Below are 26,160 nucleotides of genomic sequence, written 5' to 3'. Positions count from 1 at the left end.
GATACTGCAGGAAATCAGGAAAGTGGCTGTGACTGTTTCTGTGTTTTTGTGGGTGAGCTGGAAGCATCATCTGATGTCTATTTTGAGGACTCTTGTAATCAATTAGGCTTTTTCTTACACCTGTAGTCTACAGTTTGTCACTGGCACTCAAATGGCTGGAAAGCACCCTCTACTTTAGAGTTGTGTGTTTTAGTACCTTGGTGAAAAGTACTTCTCTCCACATCTGTGATTTAGTCACTAAAAAACAAAAGCTAATGATGCATTTTAGCAGGGTAATTGAAGTGTTTGGGAGCACAAGGCAGCACTTTGAATGTACACTCACTCAGTCCTGTGGTGGTCCTCATTGCTGTCTTTCCTTGTGGATTTTGTGAAGAAACATCAAGCAGCACTAACTCCACAGCTAGTAAAAACATTACAGCTGTTATTTAACATTCATTTCAGTAACAGAAAGTGGGAAAACATCAAACTAGAGAACTAGTACATTACTAAACTGATTAACAAACACTGTCAGCTAAGTAAATGTCTCTTATAGCAATGCATATATATTTAAGTTGATATTTAGCTTGCTCCGGCCTCTGTATTAGCTGTCAACTGTGGACCATTCATATTTAGAAGCGTTACAACTACTGACATTATCTACCTGCTGTCAGCCCTGTAACCTGCTCGAGATACGGCTCTCACTGCGCATGCGTGGGTTCTGTTGTTGTTGTATTTGTTACCAGAATGTTAAGGCTAGGGCTTTTTCGCGGCTAATTGGTTGCAATAAAAAGTGTTTATTTCAATGTATCAAATTCACGGTAGCCGATGAGACCGAAAAAAACACTTTTGGGCATCTCTAGTATTGATTTTCTTTCTTCTACTTATTGTGTCTTTCATGCACAGTTACGGGGTTACCACAAGACAGAAGCGCCATCTACAGGCATCAGCAGAGAAGTGCACACCTGAGGAGGAGGAGGAGTGTTGGATAGCAGTGACACACCTGACAGAACTCACCGGCACAATGAATCGATCTCTACGGGTTTAAGGACCTTACAGGCACATCTCTCTGACACAATGAAAGTGCCTTAACAAGATGACTGTTAATACAGCCTGTAAATAACAACACTATAATAGGAGATGTGAACTTATTTGAATACTGGTAGTATTGAAGTTAAAGGCATCATGTATTTATGTTTAGCTTACTGTATAAATGTAAAACAAACTTATCAGACAATTGTATAGGCATGTTTTTTTAAGTCACTGTACCAACTTGTAACAATTATATGTATATACTGTTAAATTCCCCATCATAGTTAAATGTACTTCAGTATATCAATAAATAAACAAATAGATTTATGAAGACACAATAACAACAGATTTCAGAGTATAACAATCCTTTATTTAAACAGTGTTACACAGGGGAGGAGTGGCTGCGTGTGGGGGAGACACAAGACAAACAAGCTGCTAGATAGAAAAAACCTACAGTGATCATTGATTGGCTAAGAGTGAAACCGTGAGGCAGCTGTGGTGCGGTTTTCCAAAATGTCTTTCTTTACAAAGTTTTGCGTAGCTAAAATACAAAATTGTGCTGGTATTAACTGACCTTTCTCTTTTTTTCATGTGACCGAACTGTATAACAAAGCCTGAGATGTGTGAAGAGTGTAGTCCAATCAGTTTGCCTTTTAAAGCTTCATTAGCCTCAAATACAGAGAGAGGTTATTTTATCAATAATATCTACTACGATGGCAGTATAATGTTACTTTTTCTGTGTGATATTTCCCTCCATGATGTCTCTATGTTCAGAACCCAAACAGTTTGAAAATCAGCTTGCATTATATCATCATGGGCTGCTTTGTGTGGCATGGCGACCACAGAAAATGTTAAAACTGTGTCTGTGTTTTTTTTTGTATTTTCTTAAAAGTCATTGATTGTAAAACAATTTTTTCTGAGATTATTTTCAGTCAGCATTTTGGAAAACCTCAACCTCGCTGTCCCAAAGCTCCTGTGATGAGTGAAAACAGAGCCCAGACCCCTGAAAAGAGGCCAAACATGGGGCTAGAAGTTTAAAAAAAAAAAAAGAATCAGTTGTGGAAATGATTTGTAGTGGTGTTCCTGTCAAAACCACGGTGACAATATTAAAAAATATCCAAGAGAGTGCACAACAAATCCCATCTTTTGACAACTAGACCAGCTTCACAGAGAAAAGACAAAATTAGAACATCTACAAACATAGCTACAGATTTTAATCGTAGAGGAGCAAAAGCGTCCAAAGCTGCCTAAAGATTCTTAAATGTTTATTTCTGCTGCTTCATTTCTTTGCAAGAGGGTCAGAGATTAAAGCGTGCCATCAACTGGAATGTTATTTGACTGCATAGTAGCGGTCAGACCAGTGTTTCACAATAAAAGCCAAGACTGTCATTACCACTCCGTCGTTTCATTTTTTAAGACAAAAATGTAATTATTTGATTGACTCCAATTCAAAATTCCAACATGTTAGATTGGTGGATCAAACAAATCTAGGCAGGTACAGGTGGAATTTTTTTATACTAATCTGTGGAATTTCTTTACTTACAATCAGTTTAATTCCATTCATCCATTTTTGTTTTGAGTCGACTCAGTGCTTCAGACCAAGCACCTTCTTGTAACCTATTTAATGCCACCAATACTAACACAGCTGCATTTAGTGGAAATGTTCGGCTGCACATTTGAGTAAAAAGACAGAAAATGAATAAAACATGAAAAGAATCCATTCAGGGGTCTCAAGAGCACTTCAAACCCTCGGATACATTTCCCTTTGATGCTGCATTTTACAGTTCTGCTGTAACTGTTTCCATGTGTGTCTGTAGTGTACTGAACACCACAGATCTGTTTGTGTGTGGTTTAAAAGTGTGATATACAACTGACTGTCATTTTGAAATAATGGACATGATATCCCTTTCATGCTTGTGAATATTTGGTTGTGGTGAAACAGTTACAGCACAGCCAGTTACTACACACTCTACACACTCTCAAACCAATCATCACAGTAGCCTTCTATCTAGACTCACTCAAGATACTCTTGCAAGATAGAAATGTGAACACATGCTGAATTTAATCCCATGTTTTTTTTTCTAGCTTTATTGGTATATTCTAATCATGTATGAAAAGAAGCTGAGAGTGAAACTAAGTGCTGAACTAAGATGACAAACAGGCTCTAATGCAGAGTTATTCAAATCTGAACTGGGACAGAACTGGTTTCAAGTTGCCCTTGTTTTGGTACCTGTGCTTATTTCACACGCAAAACTCTTTCTGTATCGTTTGAAATGCAGATTGTGGATTAAGCACCAACCTTAATATATTATAAACTGCTTTATTTACTCACTGCAGGATGCAAAGTAACATGAGTGGAACATGCATCACCATACAAATGTCTTCTTTCACTCCCAGTTTGGAAGTTTCTTTTACTGCACAACGCCACCTCTATCTCCCAATTAAGCTTCAGTTTACTGGTCCTAATCCCCAAACTAAAGTCTGCTCCCTTGCTCCCCTGTGGCCCGATGGGAATGGCTAATGTGGTACAGTGGGCGGGCCCAGAGAGAGCGTTTCGCTAATGAAAAAAAGCTGCATAACTGCTCCCATCTAAAAACCTTCATTTGTACTTCACAGAAAGTAGTATACACCAGCTGTAAGTCAGTTCATCTTCAGTTCAGATTCATGCCTATTAAAATACAGTCAAACTTATCAAATAGAAAAAATCCCAGCTGCATGGTTTGGCTTCTCCAGCTTAATTTAAGTCACACCCACCAACCCAAATAAAGATCCTCTAATTCCCACCCATTGTAAAAACGCTGAAATGTTGTTTTCTTATAGTCGAGTAAAAGGTGTTTTGAACTGAACATGAACTCACCAAGTGGCTAGTTAACACACGAGGAATGTGGATGAATAAAAACTAGACATACAAAGAAAATAAAAGTAAAGAATTTTTAAAAAATCATTAACTTGGTTGGTTGCTTTATTTTTTTATACCTGTGATATTTTAAGTTACAGCTCCTGATTTTCTTCATTTTTAAACAATCAAATGTGAGGATTACAAATGGTTGACTGTGAATGTGTTTTAATGAGTAAGATATTTGAACTATACTTGTTACTGTAAATAATGAAATTACTCAGTTATTTTATAAAACTTTCCATTTGCACAATAATGTAATGAAGAGGGAGCTGTAATTTAATAAAACCTTTTTTTTTTCAGGAATGCACCAATATCCCCTTTCCACTGATTAAACAGACTCCAAGTATAAAACGTTTTGACACTTTTTAAAGCATTTTTCTGTTTGTTACTGAAAGTCACTGGTACTGGTGTGAAAACCTCCGTAATGATGACGAATGATAAACAATGAGCCGTGTATCACATCAGGATTGGTTACCAGTGCATCCCTACAGCTTATAATTCTTGCATTATATGACTGACACTATCATCGCTCTGTTTGTAAAACAAACCGTTAAAGAAAAAAAAAAAACACTATTAAAAAAAACAAAAACAATAAAAACACGCTGCAAATGTTAAACTAACAAAGTGGTTCTATCTTGTTTCCCCTCAGAAAGAGTGAGGGTATTCTTTTTCTTTTTTCTTGGTTTTTTGGAGTGAGAGGGGTTTTAGATGCACCAAAGACGTGTTAGAAAGAGCGACTGGGAGAATGGCAACTTCCCTCCGTTTGTTTACAACTCCCCGTGTTTGTCAGCTCTTTTTGTTTTTCTTCTTCTCTTCGGTCGGTCAACATTGGTTGTCATAGGGTGATGGAGGTTGTTTGACATCAACAGAGAAAACAGTCACGATGGGCCCTTCAGCTCTGGAAAAAAATACAGACGGGGGCAATCAGCCGGGGAGGTGCGATGATGGTGATTGGCACTCAACACTCCTTTTCTGCTACTCAGACAGACAGACAGACAGACAGACAGACACACAGACACACAGACACACACACACACACACACACACACACACACACACACACACACACACACACACACACACACACACACACACACACACACACACACACACACACACACACACACACACACACACACACACACACACTCCTAAATTTGATACTTTTTTTTCATTTTCTCATGTGTGATGTTTGATTAGCAGCAGCAGGAGTTTAATCTCATGATTTTTCTATCGGTAATTAAACCGCTTTATGCCCCCTCATAGTTATTAAATACCTGCAGCATTACTTTCCACATGAATAATAATAATAATAATGAGTTACTATTATTATTATTACCTGCGTTCTGTCAATCCTCTTCCTCAGCCAGTTCAGTTTCTTTATGAACCACCACTCTGGTGACAGACATGTCAGGATGTTGCTCTTTGGCCTCCTTAATGGCCTGGGCCAGTGCCTACAGTACCGAGGGGCGACCACACAATGGCAGCACCGAGCACGGCAGGCAGTGGGGAGGGGGAAATGGATGGAGGAGGAGGAGGAGGGGGGAGTTAAATGAAAAAATTAAATAAAGAAGCAAAAAGAAAAACAAGAATGCTGGATTTACAGTCAATGTGTTAACTGGATGTTGAACAGGGTTAACAAGATGAAGTAAAATCACTACAGACCAGCACATCAAGAGGAAAGAGATTTCATAAAAATAAATCTCTTTACCAACTTAATGTGGAGAAAAATGTAAATCCAGCAGATCAAACCAAACAAGCAACTTAAACAAACCAGTGGATGAGGCATCGTGCATAAAAGTTCAGATCTGAACCAAAATGTTTTTCTTTGTAACATATAAGAGATTTCCTAAAGGTGTCCCAAGTTTGAAAAGAAATCCTCTACTTTAACTTTTTGTTGAGTTGGTGGCATCAATTTAAGCCATCACAAAGTATGAGCAGAGAGAGTCCAAATCAGTATGAATCATCCATCACTTTGAAATAATGTAATGTCTTTAAATCGATTCCATCCGGTCCTTAAACAAACTTAAAAACTGCGGTCGGTTTGCAGAAGGACATGAGTGAGTGATGAACAGTAAAGGAATAGTATCCCATTTTATAGCTACTCTCAACTACAGGATAATGCAAAACTGAAAGGACCTTCTCATCAAGATGTAAAGATCCTTCAATTTAAAACTGAAAGTCTTAACTTTTTATCCAAAATGTTGGTAGCAACAAGACAAGGTCAAAGGAAAAACAAACTACAATAAAACGAGCAATAAAAATCAGACACAGCATGGCAAACACAAAAAGGCTTAGACATCATTTCCTGGATGCATGGATCGGATGGTGGGGGCAAATGACACGTGGGCATCTCTAGAAAGTGGTCAATAAATCATCAAGGTGTGCATTCAGACTGTGAGCAACATGGTAGACATGACACCAGACGTAACCAACTTTAAATTCCAGCCACAGTACGGTAAAATCTAATGATCTAGGAATTAATATGTAACTGTAAGCTTTATTGTTCCCCTTATTATTTCAGGTTTTTTTATGTAAAACTTTATGGAAATTTTGACTTTTAAGTTCCACACACAAAAAAAAAAAAAAATCCTTTTACAGATTGTTGAAACACCAGAGAAGACGCAGGTAAAAGCTGTGTGAGCGCAATTTGACTGACCTGGTCGTGGTCGATGTCACAGTCACCAGTAATGACGATGCGTTTCTCAATCCTCGTCTCTGATAGGCCACCCTTTAAGGTCTGCGACAAATTGAACCAAAAAAACCAAAAAAAACTTTGTTAATTTATAATGGGATAATTATGAACCAATAAAGACCCGACAGTCATGACAGTCCAAATGTCAAAGATGATTAGGCCATGGTGATAATTCAATGTTAGTTACGACAGAAAAACAAAGTAGTAGTTTCCATCGTAATGTACAAGAGGATCATTCCTGAGAGTGTGTGTGTGTGTGTGTGTGTGTGTGTGTGTGTGTGTGTGTGTGTGTGTGTGTGTCTGTTACCTTGGTAATGTGTGTGGTTGTAGTTGTGCACAGAGATTCAGAGGTGATTGTCTGAGCAGTCATCAACACTCCAGGCTCGCCATCACCGTTACCATCAAGCTGAACACAGAGAAGACAAAAGCAGATCATTAGCTGTGCGTTTAGGAGACAATATCCCTGTTGGATCTTTGATGTTTTTGAAAGACTAACAACATGAATTCCCTGGAGGGAGAATGGATGAACCATGGCAAGTTTAAATGTTTCACACTAATATGGAGAAGAGAGGTTCAAACATGGATGGAAGAAAAATAAAAACCCGGTGTTTCCCCAAGTGTGCACCTGTGCGGCCTCGTATGTGATGGTCTTGGTTTCCGTATGTACGATGGGCACTTCTTTTGTAGCTATCTCAGTTTTCTGGGCTGCAAACGTGTCTGATATAGTCACCATTTCTGTCTTTACCACGGGCGGCTAGAAGGGGGAGGAGAGAGAAGTGAGGGGGGAGGAGAAAGGGTTAATAAGTTAAAACTGGGAAAGTTAGTGAAACCATTTGTTTTTATCTGCACAACTAACTTTGGAGATTTGCTTCGAAGTCAATCAATTTGTAAAAAACGTGTTTTTGTTGTTTTCAGGATAAAATGTGAACGCATGCAGATTCAATCTATGTGTAGAATTAAAAGGGTTATGTTAATAATTTGTTCAAAACACAGTGGATGTATCAACACAACATATGTGCGAGTAAATGCAGCAGAATCCATGCAAAGAATGAAGAGCTTCCAAAAATCATGTGTGTCAAACGCAGAATGTGCCAACGTGCAACTCCAGCAATGTACAAGCAACAGCTACAACAGCAACACAACAACGACCTCTTTGGCGCCAACGTGCAACTCAAAGTACGACACCCACAAACATGCATAAAAAAAAGAGGCCCATAAAAAAAAAAACATGCAACACTCAAAATATTTGGCAAACAAAAACAGCACTGGATATGTAAACAGCATGCAAAGATGACATTCAGAGGAGCAGATGGCACTTCCAAAGTGATTGGCAATGATGATTTCCACAATGCAGTTTCTATGGTGACCGTGATGGGCCAATTCAACATTTAACAGAAAGAGAAGCATCAGTGCCAAACACGTGGAGGACACACAGACATGCAAACACAAACAACGTGGGTGGAATGCGGCATGCGGAAAAAATACACCTAAAAGCATTGTGTACTTCTCAATTAGGCCCCATCTACCTAACAACACTAAAACAATGAGAAGGTGTAGCATCACAAAACACTACGTGGGGCGGAATGATGGTATGAAGGGTATGAACGTGATGAAAATACGATGTAAAAATTGAATCACGTAGGGGAAGGATACTTGACACCAACACCAACCACTGGTGAGTTCAGAGATTTTTTTTTTAAATATACTTTTACTCTTTAACATTTCTTTAACTCGAGTGTGAGGATGTAAATGGGGCTTAAATATTCACACAAGCACAAAAGGAAGGAAACGGCCACTGTGGTAAGCAGGAAGGAAGAAAGATGTGGGTGTCTACAGTTGGTAGGAGGGAATCGAAGCCTGGGGGGAAACTCCTCTGTCGGCACCGGTGAAGACTTTACCTCAGAGCAACAAATAACCTGCGGCCGCACTTCTGCTTCAACCAGCGAGGCTTCTCCGTTCACTTTGGGCTGTTCTTCTTCTTCTGCTGCCACAGGAGCAACCATCTCGCTAACACTTTCCTCGTGCAAGTCGAGACCATTGGGAGCTTCTTTGGGTGTCATCATCGGGTCGTCAGTGCTCGTCTCAGTCTCCTTCTCGCTTTCCTTCCCCTCCTTTGCGCTCGTCTTTTCCTGCGCATCATCCCTCCTAGAATCCTCTACCTCTTGGCCGATCGCTTCTTCAGGTTTGATGACTTCAGCTGGCAGAGAAGGAGCGTCTGGAGCTGACGTGTCCTCCTCTTTCTCCTCCTGGTCTTCCTCCTCCTCCTCCTCCTTCTCCTCTGGTATTTGTGTATGAGAGATGGATACAGACACGTTGGGATGGTACTCTGCTTCTTCTTCACTCTCGCTGTCTGATGAAATGCTCTCCTGCTTCACCGCTTGCGCTCCCTCGGCTACCAGCGCCTCCTCTTCGGCTTTAGCTTCCTGCTCATTCATTTCAGGAGAGCTGATCGTAACCGTAACAAGTCCTGGTTTGGGAGCTTTGGAAACCTCTTGGACGACAACCGTTTCTTCGATTTCAACTTCAGTTGTCTATATGCACGCACAGACACACGCACGCATGTACACGGAGTGCACAGTCACACACAATGAGGTGCACACACATACACAACAAACGCATGGGGGACAAAAAAAAAAACATGATCATTGAACATAAAGCAAAATCAAAGCGTCTTGAATCAAAATAAAATGTCACAGGAGAAAGATCAGGACTGAAAAGAAGATGAAGATGTTCAACTGTGGACACAAAGATGTAAAAGTGAGCAGAACCACAACGGATATAGACAAAGGAAGAGTGTAAAAAATTGTGATTTGAGGAGGTTATATCAAGCTGGAGGAATGAAGGGAATGAAGGATGAAAAGCATCATGAATGTAAGTCTGGATTGTTTTAATAGAAGGGTGTTAGGACCACCTTTGCAGGTTCTTTGGTATCAGAGATCCTGTTATCAGCAGCGTCTGCCTCCGGTTGGGGCACACTCGCCTGTGTGACAGAGAGGTTACCGTGACAATCATCAATCACACTCCATTAGTGAAACGATCATTGTTAGCAATATTGTCATACTTTTCAAACACAACAGAAGGGATAATGGTTGGATTCGTCTCGTTCCTTTCTGTCTTCTGATTCTTCTCATGCACAATCACATTCCTTTTTTAACACAGTATCAAGGACAAGGGATGAAGGAGTTGATAGAAGAAGAGAAGACAAAGAAACATCCATAGAAGATGGATTACACAGAATATCGCCGTGGAAAGAGAAGCATGTCTTTGTTTGAAAAGGAGCAAAAAGAAACATGGTATTGAAAGAGCAGTTTATCTATATCGGTCTGTATATTTCTTAATCCAGTCACCTCCTCTTTAGTAGACTGATCAGATTTAACTTTTGAAATATATAGAAAGGACTGAAATCACCTGCTCACCCTTCTTTTGTTGAAATGTGTCAATCAAGTTACAATCAGGTCTTTTCTTAAGCAGGTCACAGACTCTACGACTGTGTGCTGTTTCAGACAAAAGATGTATATATATATATATATATGTGTGGTCATGACTACTTAACGACATCGCACTGTGGGAGAGGATCAACGATGACCCATCTTGCCTTGCCTCGCAGCCTATGAATCACAGGTAGCTCATCGCACAGCGTACATGCATGTCCTACCCAACATTATGAAATGTGTCGCGTGGTGTGGCCTGCAATAAACGTATCAGATTGCAAAAATGGCACGGTCTGTAGGATGCATTAGAAATGAAAAGACACACCGTGTTCTATATTTGTTTTTCTTTTTGTTTTTTTGTTTAATAGTTATACTGTAAAAAGAGGGATCGCTCTCAAAGTCATTTAACCAGTGATGACTGTTCATCACCTGTGATTCTACATTTGAAAAAAGAGGAAGAATTAAAAAGCTGTTTCTTTGAGATGATGATGACCACAGAAACCATGACAACCCAAAAGGCTACCAAATCTGGACTAAATGTTTTTTAAAGAATACTGCTCCAATACTTGCTGCTTTTTTCCAGTATTATTTTACCTTAAAAGAGCCTAAAGAGCAGTTTTTTTTTTTTTTTTTAATTTGCATTCAATTTACCCACAAAGTCAGCATATCAAACCAACAGATGACGGCATTCACAGTTGTTAGTTGTTTTCTTAGATTAGATTCACCATGCCCATCATTCAGGATGAATGGTCCCTGTGGCAACATAAGGATTACAACTATTCATCCAGCACCCACAGCAGGCATTATGGAGAGCTTGTATGTCTTTGGTGGAGGTTTTGAATAAGTTTGACAAGCATATATTTATTTGTCTAAGACATTAAAGGAAGTCAGTTTACTTTTTTACAGAAGCAAAACTTGCCCCAGTATTCTGTAAGCCCATTAATCACTGCAGGAATAGTGTATGGACTGACTTGAAAGTAAACAGACTCCTTAATGTCTGGCAGCAGCACCTCAGAGCCAAAGAGAGAGGCAGTTGTGGGAATAAGGAGCCCGCGCTCTGAAGCAGTTTTGCAGACGGCAGTGGAAGTAGTAGGAGTAGATGAGAATGTGGTAATAACAGCATCTAGTGTTGGTTCAGGAATGCTGCAGGCAGACAGAGCCTCTGAACAAAAGCCGGTGCCAGAGCGTCTACTGAAAAGTGCAGAAGCTATCTCTTCTTCGAGGCTCTGCAGCAACACACACACACCAACACACAATGCAGAGAAGTAGAGAAACAAATGGAAGCATTTAAGCACAGAAAAAGAGTGTAGAAATCCCCTTCTGCAAAAAAAACATGTAGCAAAACTAGCAAAATATTGTATTACAGTCACAAAATAACCCTTGATCTGCAAGAAATATGACATGAGTCCCAGCTGGAAATGGAAAAAGCAGAAATGAAAGACCCACTTTTGAGCTGTAAACAACAGGTCTTGGAATCCCAACCATCATAACCAGAAAGAAAAAAGGAAAGACCCTCTTTAAAGTAAGAGAGGAGAGGACTTTGACTTTTAAATAAGCTGCACACATGTACGTCCACATTGTTACATATTTGCATCAACAGTGTGAGAAAACAGTTCTGAAGTGTTGCTACAATCTGCAAACAGGTCATTGCACTCATACAATGTTTGGACCAGGAACGCTCTGAAATCAAAGCTTTCTCTCTCATGTTGCTGCTACAGAAATATCCATCAGACGTACCACTTGTTGCTGTTGAATACGTATCGTTGTAGCGGGGGAGGAGGTGAGACGTTTCTCCCACTGGTTGGGCTGAGGAGGAGAGGGAGGTGGCGCCTCCATAAAGGAGCGTTTGAGCTGGCTAATGCTAGCTTGGTGTTTCAGGACCTCGTCTTGGGTCTTATCATGGTCCTAAGGGGGGGGGGGAAGACAGGGTGGGTAAGGTAAAGGTGGAGAGTAAATGTGATAAGTATGGATAAAATGAGGGATCATGGGAGGCAGCAATAAAAAGAGGTCGGGTAGGATGTGGGGGAGTGGTCGGAAGGAGGGAAGGGGGGGGGATGAATGAGACGAAAGTCAAAGAAAATAAATAATTGAAATTTTTGGGTAAAATGAGAATGTAGAAGAAGGATGACAGGATGAAGGCAGAAAAAAGAATGTGGGAAGAAAAATGAGGAAGCAATGGAAGGCAGGAGAGGGAAAGAGAGGAGAGGAAAAGGGGAAGGGGAGAGGAGAGAGGAGAGAGGAGAGAGGAGAGAGGAGGTGGGAAAATATTTGGTTCAACAGGGCACAGGAACATTAGTCTGTCAATCAGAAGGAAGACAAGATGGATGCCATGTCTCACTCGAGCCTCACTTAAAGATCCTGAATCTTAAATGTATGATCTGGTGAAGTTGGTGGTATTTTTGTTTGTTTATAAGCCGGCTGCAGTGAAACAGGGCCTTTCCATCTTGTTGAGGAGTTTTCTCCATAAATCAGGCCAGGAACAGCAATGCAGACCACACAACATGGAGCTGATAGTGGTGATCTTTCTATTTCCCTTCCAATCCGTCTTCTTCCCTTACACTCAGAAATAGCAGTACATCACTATCAGTCCCACGCTGTATTAAAAGAAGTTGTTGTTGTTGTTGTTGTTGTTGTTTTAGTATGTTATCAAACCACGCATCACTCAAGGTCGTCAGCCAACCACAAGGAAACAGGAAGAGAGCTTCTCTTGTGGGTTAGGGGAGGCAGGGTTAGTGTGGTTAGAGGCAACCGCCCAACAATAATCAAACTTTTGGTTCAATCAAGGATTCGGAATACAACATGATAAACAAGTCAACAAAACGGCATTCAGCATGCACAGAACATGCATCAAACTCACATTCGCACACCCACCCGACTCACAAAGCAGCCAATGTGATCACTCAGCATGGGAGTTTACTAGAAGAGTCTCTTATTATCTGTCATGTAGCAAGATGCACTTCAAATACATGTGTTGCTAATCTTAGTTCACTGTGGAGCACTCGCTCAGAAAAAAAACTAATCAGAATTGTTCAGGGAGCACTGATTATATGCAAAACCTTCAGTTAATATCCCGGATCAATCAAACAGTTGCTTAAATTGTTGTTAATACAATCACTGTTGATAAAATCATTTCTTAGAATAGCAGACTAAAAAAGACTAAAAACAGATAAGGCCTGTTGTTTTTTTATCCGTCTGCATTTTTTTTTTTACTGGTGGGTTTGCGTTCAATTTGTTGTTAAATGTAAGAAATAAGGCTTGTAAGAAGAGCGAGACTCAATCAAAAGAGTGACCTTAAACATTTCAGCAGCTTCAGCTCGTTTTTGTTTAAGAGCGGATGGGTTTCTTCAGAAACTGCTTAAAATGATCTTAAGGTTTGTCACACAAGTTAAACTTCTTTTAATGCATGTAGCATCTTAATCCTTTACAAAAAGCTGAAGTCAGTTCTGTTTTCTGTCTCATTTATAGATCGGCTTCATTGTGTTTCCCAGCTCAAATGTTCAAAACGGCTGCCCTGAGAGTTCGGATAACCAGAAACTGAAAACTTTTGACATGAAATCTTTTTCAATCACACTGAGGATTCAAGCTGGAAACAACCGGCGACTTGCAATCCAAACATCCACAAACAGAGGCACACGCGGGCATGCGAACAGAGCCTGAGAGTGCGAGAGGGCAGCAGTCTTGTACAGTTCAGAGGAAGTTGTAGTTCTGATGGCGTCAGAGTACACAGAAACATGTAGTTCTTTTGTTTCAGCCATCAGGCGAACGCCAGTACCAACCTCCAACATTAAATTACTGTGCCTCACATAAATATTGTCCCCATGCACTCTCATTGGACTCTGTAAGGCAGACATGAAGGGCAAAAAAAAAATGAGAAGGAGAAAATTAATTCAAAACAAAAAAAAACAAATACATTTACTTGGTTTTAACTCTGAAAATAAATAAATGAACTAATTGAAATTTACAAAAAAAAAACACAAGTAAATGAAAACATGAATAAAAAAATATACAGAAGGAAAAAAGTCTTGTGGTGAAGCCAAAATATCCAAAATTGTGAAGAAGATAAGTGAGTAAGCACCTTTTTAAAACATTATAGTGTTTTCTGAATGTAATGATGCTAGCACTCGAACCCGTGCCAACACATGCAAAACTCAGATTATTTCAAATATCAAAACACCAGCACATGCATACACAAACCAAGAAACCCCAAAGTGCTTTCAGTGAATCCCAACAGTATTGAACCGCGGATATGAACCAGTAAAGAAACTGAAACTGTGAAACCACAAACCACAGCAGAGGAAACTGAAAGGGACGGTTTTAGGCAAAAGTGCCCAAATCAGGATCAGTTTTTGAATTCAGGCTCAATCTGAAAACAAAGGGTGTAAATAGTAATCATAACTACTAAATATGAATGTTTTCAATGAAAATGTTTCCGTTGGGACAAATTTGGTCTGTAGAAGCTGTCAAATTCAAACACTGACTCTGAACCATCATGCCAGGGCAACTTCACCATAAGAGAGAAACCAAAACAACAATCCAACCAAAGCAAATGATTGACAGACCAAACACCATCAAATAACCAATAACAGTTAGTGAACCTGAGAGGGGGCGAGCTCACTGGCTCCAGGTGACTGCTGAAGTGGTGAAGTCGGGGAGAAAGTAAGGACAGGTTAGGTTTACTGCATGTACCCTGTTGCTAAACCATTTAAACATCCCAAACATCCAGAATTTGCAAAGCATGCTGGGTAGATGCAGGCCCTACCGACCTTGGTGGGAGTTGCATCTGCATCACCAGGGCTTAAGTCGACCTCCTTGACCTTCAGTGTCGTAGTTGTGGCAACAGCAGTCATGATAAATGTGGAGGTTGGGGGGGGGGGGGGGGCACGAAGAAAGAAAAATGTGAAATGGATGATGGGAAAAGTTTGTTTCTTCCCCAGGTGTCAAGGAGACGTACTGCAGGTCATGTGACCTCTGCACTTAAACCCACAGGAGCAGTAACATGAAAGGAGTCTGACACGGTTGATAACAGGAGACAGCTGGTGCTACTGACCGCCCTCATCCTACGTTCAGGAAAGAATAAGTCTGTGTCAAAGTAAACGACTATCAGATGTGATGTGTTTCCTAAACAGTCTTTTGAGGTACAACGTTCACTTCTTCAAACACTGCTCTACTGCTGAGGAGGCTACATGAAGTGTCCCAAACCAGATTTACAAGGGGAATGCTACAACTACTATAGCTTTCTTAAAAAGGAGTAAAAAACACTCATGTAGCTTACACTTTTGTAGTTATTAACTCTGACAATCGTCAGGATATGTCAGTATTCTTTCTGACCTGTCTCTCGATAACTTATCTGTTATCATTCTGTAAATGCACAGCATTAAAGCAAGAAGCAACGCTAAATAGCCACTGCAACATATACTTCATAGTTTGAGGGAAAACACAGCATACAAAGGGCAGGTGTTATAGGGGAGATAGGGTCTCAGTGTATGTGTAACACTGTTTATGCTCAACATTCATTAGCAGTAACATACAAACCAAAGCGCTTTAAGTGCTGACAGGGCGGGCGGGGTCACTATCTATCTGTACAGTTTAAACATTCAAGCTAGAACTATTCTGTTAACTCCATCTTTTCACCACCCTAACAAGGCAAAATGCAGCAACTGAGTGCTGGTTTATTGCATTAAATGCAACAAGTGCTTCAGTACCTCGCAACTTACACATTCACAATCATAATGTCCTTTCTTTATGCATGTTTTACATGCAATGGAAAAACCTTTAAAGCAACATCTAGGCCTACTCATTTTAAAGACTTCAAATCCACAAAACTCGCAGGAGCTTTAGACGACCCCTGTGGATAAAGCGGAACAATTTATTTCTTGGCTGATCTTGCCCTTCACATGTGTGGAGGGGTTTTTTTCGACAAAAATCGCAATTTTAACGTAAATGTCTAAATTCAATCTTCAACATGCAATTTAGACATTTATGTTTCAGACGTCTCCGACGCCTACCGAACGTCAGGGGTGACAGTCCTAAGAATCACTGTAATCAATCTTTGCTCTGATGGTCTCTGTTTGCTCATCAGCATCAATTTCAATCGGTTTTATTGCCATCTAAAAAAAACTTCTCTCAGGAGCCTTCAAGTCAAAACGATGAGTGTGTGCTCTGAAAATCACTAGATTTGAGAGTTTTGCCACTCTTTCCTTCCCTTACATTCCATGTACAGTATTTAAATCTCTTAATATACCTACAGTATCTCTATATAAGCTATATTATGATTATGATATTTTCTCTTTTTATCATTATTCATCCTGTATAAACTCTCTGATATACATTTGCTAGATGTAACTCATTCTAATCTTTTTGTATTTGTCACAAACATTACAGTGGGGTTGGCAGGGTGCAGGGATGGTAGGAAACAAGGAAATACTAGGTAGTGAAGAGGGGTGGACTTTGGGTGTGGCCAGCTTGTACAATCAAACACAAAGGCGGACAGAAGGAGGGAGTTTCGGACTGTTGGGTTGTGTGGGTTGTGCATTTAGGCGGCAGGATCGCACATCTCTTGCGTCCAGGTGGCACTTGTGGGGTGCCTGCTGCGCGGAGGTGTGTGCGCCGGAGTGAGAGGAGAAGCTAGCTTGTTGAAACCAGAGCTGAACTGATCCTCACACTGATCGCTTGAAGTTTCAGACACAAACATCGGCAGAAATGCCTTCCGCTGACTGGACACCACATTCTCGAGGTAACACAGGGTCAGGCCGAGGGGCGTGGCTAGAATCAGTGCCAAGATTAATGACTGGCTTGCCGTTAGCATGACAACCAAGAGGAAGGTGACTAACAGGCAGGGTAGGAAGAGTGGGGAGGGGTTTAGGAGGTAGCGATGTATTGATGGGGTTAGGTTGGAGAAGGAGGAGAGAGTGGGGAGAGAGGAGGAAGATGGGAAAGAGAGGAAACAAGTGGACAGAGACGAAAAGGAAGAGACGATTGGAGGACAGGAAAGAGAAGAAATGGAGGGCAAATGTAGTCGTGCTGGGCGCCAACGAACAGCAGGAACAAAACTTTTGCATTTCGCCGGAAGATATTTGGTAATAAATCCCATAAAATGTGTCAGTTTTGATGCCAAACTGTTCAGAGTTTGACCCAACCTAGATGTCGTCATGTTGCAAATGATGAATTTTGGAGCACTGACGATCATCAGCTTTAATTTCCCTGCTGAATTTGAAATAAGCTTCGACACAGTTTGAGTAAAACAGTTCAGTTTCTTTGTTATTCCTGAAAAAACCTTGGTGGGCAGACACCTGTTTCCAGTCTTCCCAGAAAGGGAGAGAAAAATCAACACGAAGGACACATATTTCACCACACCCCTCAAAGAGAACCAGCTCCACCTGTCTGATAACCCAGCTGCGGCTCTGGCTTCAGCAAGGCAGCCCTCCTCTACAACTGTAACCTCTGAACTTGATGTTTGTAAGTTTGGGATTGGGGGGGTTTCGCGATCGGCCTGCAGCTGATCAGAGAGGGAAGAGGAGGTGTTTGAGGGGAGGTTCCAAGGAGTGTGTGAGGTGGTTGTGTCACTGCAGAGGTCATCATCTTCAGAGATGTCTGACAGGCCGTGGTCGAGCTCGGAGATTGAATCGAGGGAAGGAGGGATGGAGGAGAGTGAGGATGATGAGGAGAAGGAAAGAGGGAACATGAAGATTGACTGATGGGGGTCAGATAGCAGGGAGAAGGAATATCAGACATGGGGGGGGGAAGAAAGGAGAGAAAGACATGACGACACAGAAGAAAAAAAACAAAAAAGGACATCGAGAGTTTTGCGGGAAAAGTGAGGAAACCCGCACACACACATTCACAAAGTGTAAAAGCAAACAGTGACCCAAAAAAAAAAATCCACAAAAACAACGGCGCAATGTTCAGTAAAAAGTATCATTTCATTCGTCATGATGAAATGATGATCGTGGTGACAGCATGCAAGAGTGGAGTGATTAAAGCAATTAACAAAAAGGGAGCCAGTGAAGGAAAAGAGAGAGAGGGAAAGAGACACACCATTAGTCAGTGAACATCACAACAAAAACAGGTTAAAAGTGAACACGGCAGGGTTTGAGCTCAGTGCAGTGAACATCTGTGTGCAGAAAAAGTTTCAACATTGAACAAAGGCTTGAAGCAGAGGTCATTGTCACGGTGCTGGGAAGTGAGCAGGGGAGGGGAAAGTAAGCTGAGGCAGGAGGAGCAGGAGGCATGCGTAATAGACAGATATACACTAAATGCTGACTTATTGGAGGTTTGAAATTCAAATAATAAATCCACTCAAGACTCTCGACTCTACTGGTACGACAGCAGAGGAAATGTTTCTTCAGTAACCTACATGCTGCTCTTTTGAATAGCAGTGGCACTCATGTACATAAGTGTTAGATACACTAGAGATGTTCCTATATATTACTGATGTTAACACTCTTTGTTAAAATAACTATTTTAAAGTCACTACAACCAGGACTGTTGCCATCTTCCTTTGTTAAATAAAGCCACATTTTGTACCATTCATTACTCTTCACAACAACTTCTCTTTCATAGCCAAACATGCTGCAGACTAAGCTTTGATTGCTTGCTTTCACTTTACTTGTATCACTATTTAATAGTTTCATCAGAATAAAGCTACATTTTCCTTTGACTGTCCTGATATATGCGTAAGGTACACAGTGCAGACATTCCTGTAAGACAATGTAATACTGGTTATAGCTGTATATTTATCATCATCCCTGAATAAACGCACGTTGTTAAGATGTTTTCAGAAATAAAATGTTTCACACACTGAATTCAAAATTAAGCTAAGAGACCCTTGTTTACAAACTAAGGTGCGCTAGTGTGATTTTTCCATCACCCATGTGCACAATGTCTTTCTTTTTGAACCACTAACACATACAGATTCCCAGCAAATATTACGACAACAACAAAGAAACAAAACACTTGTTCCATGACCTTTTTTTTCTCGTTCTTTCTGAACTCACACACAAATGTATATGCTTGGATGAAAACACAACAAACACACACACACACACACACACACACACACACACACCTTAGAGTCAGAGTGGAGCTCCAGGTGGGGATCACGTCCGTTCTCAGTCGTGTCCCTGCCCGCCTCAGTTATGCTGATAACTGGCGCTACAAAAGGACAAATACACATGTGAAAAAATAAATCAATTAAAGATCATTTATCAGAACAGAAAAAAACAGTATGATACTTTCACTTACAGACCCTGTAAGTACTTGCTAAAGTCAAGATCAGTGCTTTAGTTTTCTACAGGATAATCAATGTTTTTGTACAGACAGACTTGCAGTTGAATATTTTGTCCACCAGGGGGCAATTTAAGACAGCGGTAAAAATTGCTGCCTAAGTTGGGATCCAAATGCGAAACCCAAAAGCTACAAGTAATGATGTTAGAGAGACAATAAAAGATGTATCTGATTTAGAAAAGTCTCATTGTAACATAAACATGAAGGAGATATTAGGTGAAGGCAGTTTTACGTGAGTACGGCTCTCATTTCTGAATTATGTGCTGCTCATAGCTGAAAAAAGATCATTAGTTGACTTTTTTTTTTTGTTCCCAGCTATGAATGCTTTGTGTTACTGGTATTGTGTGGCCCTTTTTTTCCCCTCTTTCTGATCGACATACCACTTCATTTTCTCTTCTTCTCTCTCTCTCTCTGTCGCTCACTGTGTGACAGGAAACATATGCTGCAGCTATTTCCTGTATCTGCTCAGACACTAGCTTTGTTCATCAAAACACACAGAAACAGGGGCATCCATGACCCCTGTTCCATCTGCCCATCATTCCCCCCAGCATTCCTCTCCTTATCTGTCTATCCATTCATGTAATAGTCTTTAGGGGACAAAAGGGAGGCTGGAGAAATCATCTGTGTGTGTTTGTGCATTTAGTACCTCCATCCAGACTGCGGCTGATGCGTTTAGATGAGGTGCGTTCAAAGTTGGGCTCGGGTCGGTCTATGAGGGAGCTGGCTACGCGGGTCTGAGCTTGGGTTCGCCCACTGTAACGGAACTTAGAGCCAAGAGTCAAGAAGCGGGCCTTTGTGGGAGGTTCCGGTGAATTTAACCTGGAGAGAGAGAGAATATTGGAAAGACATATTGGGGATTTACTCGGTAAAAAAAATGCAACAGTCACTACCGCATGTGCATGTGCAAGAGAGGTACCTATTCCCTCTACAGGATATTAAAGCTTATTCCTTTCTTGCCTTACAGAAAAACAATCAGATACAGCACACACTCCTGGGGACTACAAACACAGCCATGATGCCGTGTGTGTGTGTGTGTGTGTGTGTGTGTGTGTGTGTGTGTGTGTGTGTGTGTGTGTGTGTGTGTGTGTGTGTGTGTGTGTGTGTGTGTGTGTGTGTGTGTGCATTGCTGCAGGTACCAGACTGGTTAAACAAGCACACAAGATTCTCTCAAGTTCAGCAAAGAGAGCCAGTGTTTTGTTGAGCACATGTCTCTGTAGAACGATGACTTGACACTGAAAATTGGTGAGATCCATGTGCATACACGGCGCATGTTTGATTTGAAGTGTGTACAAGTGTGTGCGTTTCTACCTGAAGAAACTGTGATTCTCCACGCAGACTTTCCACAGCCTTTTGGCAGACCGATGGTTCTGGAGCTTGAATCCCACCGTGCTCTCAAACTGCTCCGTCTATGAAAGGAACATAAACAAAGCATTTATTTCACAGTTTTCCACAGCAGAGGAAGCTAATAGAAATATGTACAGCATGTTATGTGTACCCTTTGATGTGTCACTGAATAAATCTCTGAATGTATAACCTGTTTGTACATGTTTTGCGCGTGTTCGTTGATATACCTCTCCTGGTCTGATCTTGATGTAGAAGTTGTTCCTCTTGTATGAAATCTTGAGTATTTTGGGCCAAGCAAAGCGATTTATCCGAAGTCTGTCTTTGTAAACCAGGAGGCCGTTGGCACACACACCTAGCATGATGTCCACACCCTCAGAATCCTGTGAATTCACATGTTAATAAAACACAAATACAACACCTTTTGGACAAATCTTCATAATGCTTCCTGTTTGTATAAATCGGATCATACTGTACATCAATTGATTTCTAAAGTAGCCTACTAAAGGTCAACAGAAACTCAATTAACACACACACACACACACACACACACACACACACACACACACACACACACACACACACACACACACACACACACACACACACACACACACACACACACACACACACACACACACACACACACACACACACACACACACACACACACACACACACACACACACACACACACACACACACACACACACACACACACTAACAACATGGTTAGCAGACAGACTAACTCGCTAACAAAGCTTTTAAGTCCAAGGCCATCTGGTAATGGCGAGGGGGGTTATTGATTACGATGGTCAATTAACAGGAAAAATCTGTTGGCCTAATGGAGAATGCAATGTATTGATAGTGGACAGTTTTACTGGGACACACAAACACATCACATGGTGTTGCCATGTTATCAGCTGCTCATTGATCCATGTGCTCCCAGTAAAGATACACTTAGCACTTAAGCTTCTACACACTGACTGAACAGGAGAAGCAGGAAAGCAGTTTTCCATTAGCTTTTTGTGGTTTCTGTAAGAAGATCATTCTTCTTCTTCTTCAGTGGAGGAAGAGAGACGGGAGAGGTTCAGAGAGATACGCCAAATATTATGAACAGAATATAAGCTGGCAACAGACTTTGTTATAACAACTGGCAGTTTGACATCACTGGTTTACACTTTCAGTGTAGTCAATGACTTTCATATTTCAGTCTTGCTATTTTCTTTATTAATATGTCTGCTGCCTGTGTCTAATTCTGTCGCATTTGTTGTCAAAGATTGTATCTCAAATTCTACACTGAGCCGACTGAATCAAACAATGGACTATCAGTTAACACCCCAACACTTGTTTCCTTCTGCAGAACTGTCCGAGCACAGAGACATGTATACTTAACAAGTTTCTAATGGATTACTTTGCTACAAATTCAATTACTGTATTTTTAGCTGCTAATGCCCGTTTCATTCCCCTAAATACAACCTCTTTTAAGTTTAAATTAGAGCTCCTTGTCTCCTCATTCATTGGAAATATACCCTCTTCACGCACCTTCTGTCAGCTCTAGTGTCTTGCATTATTTGGTGAGTTCTCATTTTTTTAAGGTTACTAATCAAAACTATTTATATGTTATGTAGCGTCTGCCACAGTGATAATTGGATTTCCCTACAAAAGGGTCAATAAAGTCCAAACAGCAGCATATCAGTGGGTTTTGTAATGTCAGTGTATAATAATAAAACCATGACAAAGGTCTATAAACACTATCATCCTGCTATCAAACACTCATGAATCCACACACAATGCTCTGGGATATATTTTTAGCCACTAGTAGAACACATGTTTGTGTTTATTGAATATCATAATATGGGTTTGTTTTTCAAATGTTTCCTTATTGGGAATGAAAGTCGCAGGTCAAATTAATGGCACAAGACAGAAATAGATCTGCCCCCTGAATTCCCACAACATTGGTATGCCATAAAAAAAAGACTTCCAACATTTGAAATCGCTCTCTCTTGCAGTTCTCTTTTCCCCTGGTTCTCTTTCTGTGTTACAAACAAGTGGAGCGTGCTCTTAAAGGAGAGTCTTGTCTCTCCCTCTTTTAAGGGTCTGTCCCTGTTTGCTCTAACCTTATCTCTCGCCGTCCATCTTAGTCTGCTGAATATCCTCAATATAACATCCTCTCTTTCTATTTTCAGACCATTCCCTCTCTTCCTCTCTTCCTCTCTCTCATGCATTTTCCCCCTTTTTGTTTGCCGTCTTGCACAGAGACACACAAATGTACTCAGACAAACATGGAAACAGGCACGCACTCTGCTGATGACCTGCTATCCCAGTGAGATAGACGGGGAGGCCATTGCCATGGGAACAGCCAGAGTGTTTGTACAGCTGACACACTCACACAGAAAAACATGCAGATACACACTCTTCCCACATCAAAGAAACTGTACTAATCCCCAGATGCTAACAACAAAAGAAAAGAGCGAGGCACAGAGCAGAGGGTTCAGTCTTTTATCGTACCTTAGCCTGGTGCAGGTCCACCCCGTACATGGACAGTTTCTTAGCATTTTCTAGAAACTGGGTGTCGGCCATTGCTGGTGTCATCCCCCTAAAAACAGGGCACAAGTGAATCACTACAAACACACTCAATCTAGACATCATAGATTTTTGCCATTATCGGATTGGAGATTTATGAGCTTTTAATGACAAGGGGAAAAAATCTGTTCTTACCTGTGAGACTTGTGAAGTTCAAGAATCTTCTCCTCCATCTCTTTGTTCTGATTGGGCGCAAAGGTCCGCTGGTTGATGTAGTCCAGAGGTCGAGGCTGGTCGGGTTCGTAGTCACCAAATTCTGCCTGTAAACCAGAAGGAAACAGACTATTTAGATAAACTGCAACCAAAACAAAGACATAAAAGAAGGCAGAGCCACATTAGGAAACAACAAACTTTCAATCTATACATAGAGGATGTCCACAAGTTTTGTTTTTTCTACCTGCAGTGTGTAAGAGCCCAGCAGAGCATGGGTGACAAATGAGCACGGCAGCCGACCTGTGGCCACGTCTTCACGCAGCTGCAGACACAACAGGTACCTGCAGGAGAGAGAAACAGTTAGTGTGGCGGATTAAGTAGAAAGTCACACTTTAAAAAAAAAAAATAATTCTAATCCCTTCTTTGAACTTGAGGCTGCTTCTTTGTTCATGACAAACATCTTCTCCTCCTGTGAGGCCCAGGCCTGGGGTCAGCTCGTGAGGATTAGATTTGATGGCTGGTCGTGTTTTTACAGAATCATTCTCATAGTATGGCGCCACATTGGTTTGGTTGGAGTACCAACAACAAATACTCAATGCATAATGTGTGCATTAGCAGTAAGTGAATCGTGCAGTGGTTGTTTTATTTTAGATGGAGTAAGCTCTGCAGGACAACCTTCATGGAAGAATTCATCATGTGAATGAAGCTTCTGTGTGAATGATGAACTCAGACACCTCAGGGTGCTGGTAAATGCATCATTTGGCTACTAAAAAAAGTCATTCAGAGTTACATCAGTGAGACGAACACTTTCTGACATGGAGGCTTGAACTCCAGTCATCCAGTTAGGAGGCTTCGATTCATTGGAAAAATATAATATTGTGTTGTGGCTTGTTAAAATGGGAAATTATAGAATGAAAATATTGTTAAAAAAAGGTTTCACTTTACATTTATGAGTAAATAAACATTCTGGTACAGGCTGTGGAATCTCTGCAAAAAAAAATCCATAAAATTGTCTCTGTCTTTTTGTCTGTTGTTAAATTTATTTAAATTTGGAGGGGAATTTTGAGTCACTGTAGACATTCAGTGCAGGTAATGTGTTGGCACAGCTCTAATTTGTTGTGTTAGTAAGTATGTGTCCTCAATTAGCCTTTTGCTACAACCATCAGAGAAGCTATACGCTCCATTAGACATACACTCCGACCTAAATGCTTTGTGCTTGGAGCATGTGTGTGCACATGCATATGTTCAAATGAATTAACCGTTTACAATGCAGCATTTTTGCCATTTTGTTGAGGGTTAAGGCTTCTGGCTTGTTATTGTTTTGGTTTGAGAACACACAACCTTGCATAGAGTTGGTGAACCAGTTGTGACATTTAGCAGCTCAAGAATCATTTTAAATTCACGAAGAAGAGCTTAAAGAAAAAGTCAGTATTGAACTTGTGTTCATCGGGGCAACAAAACTAGAACTGCAATGTTAACAGGAAACATGTTCACTATGAAGAAGAGCTGATCATTTGTGCAAGTTGTAAGTGTTCAATTGGTCCTGTTACCTTAAATAACTGTTAATTAATCAGTACAGTTTTTTTTTACCTTTATTTGAAGTGGTACTCCACGAATGGAGAAAAATATGCATGTGTGATTACATTGTCCAATAGTGACAATATGAAGTGCAAGCAAATAAATATCAGATGAATAGAGTGCAAACAGCCACCACTCGGTTTCTATGTATATCTGCTGTTCTAATGTGTTTTTTATTTACAACTTCAGAGCAGACAAAGGCTTACGCCCTCCCTGAGATCATTGGCCTGGACCTCACCTAACCCTAACTCTAACCCTAACCCTGGACCTCAGGTTGGGAACCAATGTTTTACACAACACCTGGGTTTGTAACATTTTCCTCCAGATCACAAAAAAAACTCCAAAACAGGTTTTTCACCACTAAATGGGCACCAATTGAAAAAAGGGTAGCTGATGGATAGCTTGAACTTGATCTGACTACAGCTTTGTGGTGAAAAAGCATTGTCATTGTACTCTGGCCTCTATTCACTGCTCAGAGAGAAAGCATTGCTCAGTTATGTTAAATGTTTTTATTTATGTCAATAAATCTAGACTTTTTACTGAAAATGCTGACTTTTAAATTGTGATTTATTGTACAGCCCTGGAGTGAAGTAAACATGTTTTAATGTGTGTGTGTGTGTGTGTGTGTGTGTGTACCTGGTGATGTCTTCAGTGAGCAGGGAGGGGTCAGGAGGGTAGAACTTGACGTTGAATGCAAACTGCCAATTGTTACCTGGAGAAAGAGAATTATCTACTTAATAACAATACAAACTATATTTATGAGATGACTTTGGAAATATGTCTGTCAAAAAAAAGTCAGCAAATTCTTTTTTTTGAATCATCACAGTTATATTGACGGTTACCAGTACATTTTAATGTCACCAAAGCCCTTGGCCTGTCTCATCTCATCTAGCTGTCAGAATGCAGAACAGCTTTTCAACTGTGCTAAGCTGGGTGCATAACGTGCACACACAAAGACACACAACAGATCTGCTATTGCATGACCTTATTCCATCTTTACCAAGTACCAAATCATCTGCAGCATTACCGGCAACAAATACGCCATGTTATCTTTATCACTGTGTCACAACATGAATATGGTTTCCATTTAGACTACTCTCATTTCTCTTATCTTTATTGGGCTCCAATTTCCTGATGTCACTCCCTCAGGAGGAAGCCATATTGCCCTGCCTGCCACCTTTTTTCTC

At 40.7% G+C, this 26,160-nt stretch overlaps 1 protein-coding gene across 17 annotated transcripts in view; it reads right to left on the bottom strand.

Annotated features, from left to right (window-relative positions):
* Positions 1 to 1,356: 1,356 nt before the first annotated feature.
* epb41l2 (erythrocyte membrane protein band 4.1 like 2) overlaps positions 1,357 to 26,160 on the bottom strand; it is a 50,823-nt gene continuing 26,019 nt past the window's right edge. For 2 of the 17 annotated variants that reach the window (XM_061052325.1, XM_061052324.1), the window contains exons 7-26: positions 25,610 to 25,685; positions 23,640 to 23,736; positions 23,378 to 23,502; positions 23,168 to 23,255; positions 20,887 to 21,039; positions 20,624 to 20,721; positions 19,962 to 20,134; positions 19,098 to 19,183; positions 14,797 to 14,847; positions 14,629 to 14,664; positions 13,810 to 13,869; positions 11,771 to 11,938; positions 11,044 to 11,259; positions 9,514 to 9,582; positions 8,501 to 9,133; positions 7,228 to 7,356; positions 6,910 to 7,008; positions 6,567 to 6,647; positions 5,247 to 5,361; positions 1,357 to 4,805 (exon numbers count right to left, since the gene is read on the bottom strand). In XM_061052325.1, coding sequence (XP_060908308.1) covers positions 5,257 to 5,361; positions 6,567 to 6,647; positions 6,910 to 7,008; positions 7,228 to 7,356; positions 8,501 to 9,133; positions 9,514 to 9,582; positions 11,044 to 11,259; positions 11,771 to 11,938; positions 13,810 to 13,869; positions 14,629 to 14,664; positions 14,797 to 14,847; positions 19,098 to 19,183; positions 19,962 to 20,134; positions 20,624 to 20,721; positions 20,887 to 21,039; positions 23,168 to 23,255; positions 23,378 to 23,502; positions 23,640 to 23,736; positions 25,610 to 25,685 — 2,543 coding nt within the window. In that variant the 3' untranslated portion in view covers positions 1,357 to 4,805; positions 5,247 to 5,256. Of the gene's footprint in view, positions 4,806 to 5,246; positions 5,362 to 6,566; positions 6,648 to 6,909; positions 7,009 to 7,227; positions 7,357 to 8,500; positions 9,134 to 9,513; positions 9,583 to 11,043; positions 11,260 to 11,770; positions 11,939 to 13,809; positions 13,870 to 14,628; positions 14,665 to 14,796; positions 14,848 to 14,880; positions 17,724 to 19,097; positions 19,184 to 19,961; positions 20,135 to 20,623; positions 20,722 to 20,886; positions 21,040 to 23,167; positions 23,256 to 23,377; positions 23,503 to 23,639; positions 23,737 to 25,609; positions 25,686 to 26,160 lie in introns of those variants that run through there. The other 15 variants (XM_061052326.1, XM_061052329.1, XM_061052339.1 and 12 more) reach the window with 15 other exon arrangements.

This window comes from Labrus mixtus, chromosome 12 (genome assembly GCF_963584025.1).
Source record: "Labrus mixtus chromosome 12, fLabMix1.1, whole genome shotgun sequence".
In the NCBI taxonomy this organism is placed as follows: domain Eukaryota; kingdom Metazoa; phylum Chordata; class Actinopteri; order Labriformes; family Labridae; genus Labrus; species Labrus mixtus.
This window is presented reverse-complemented; position numbering and strand designations above follow the sequence as displayed.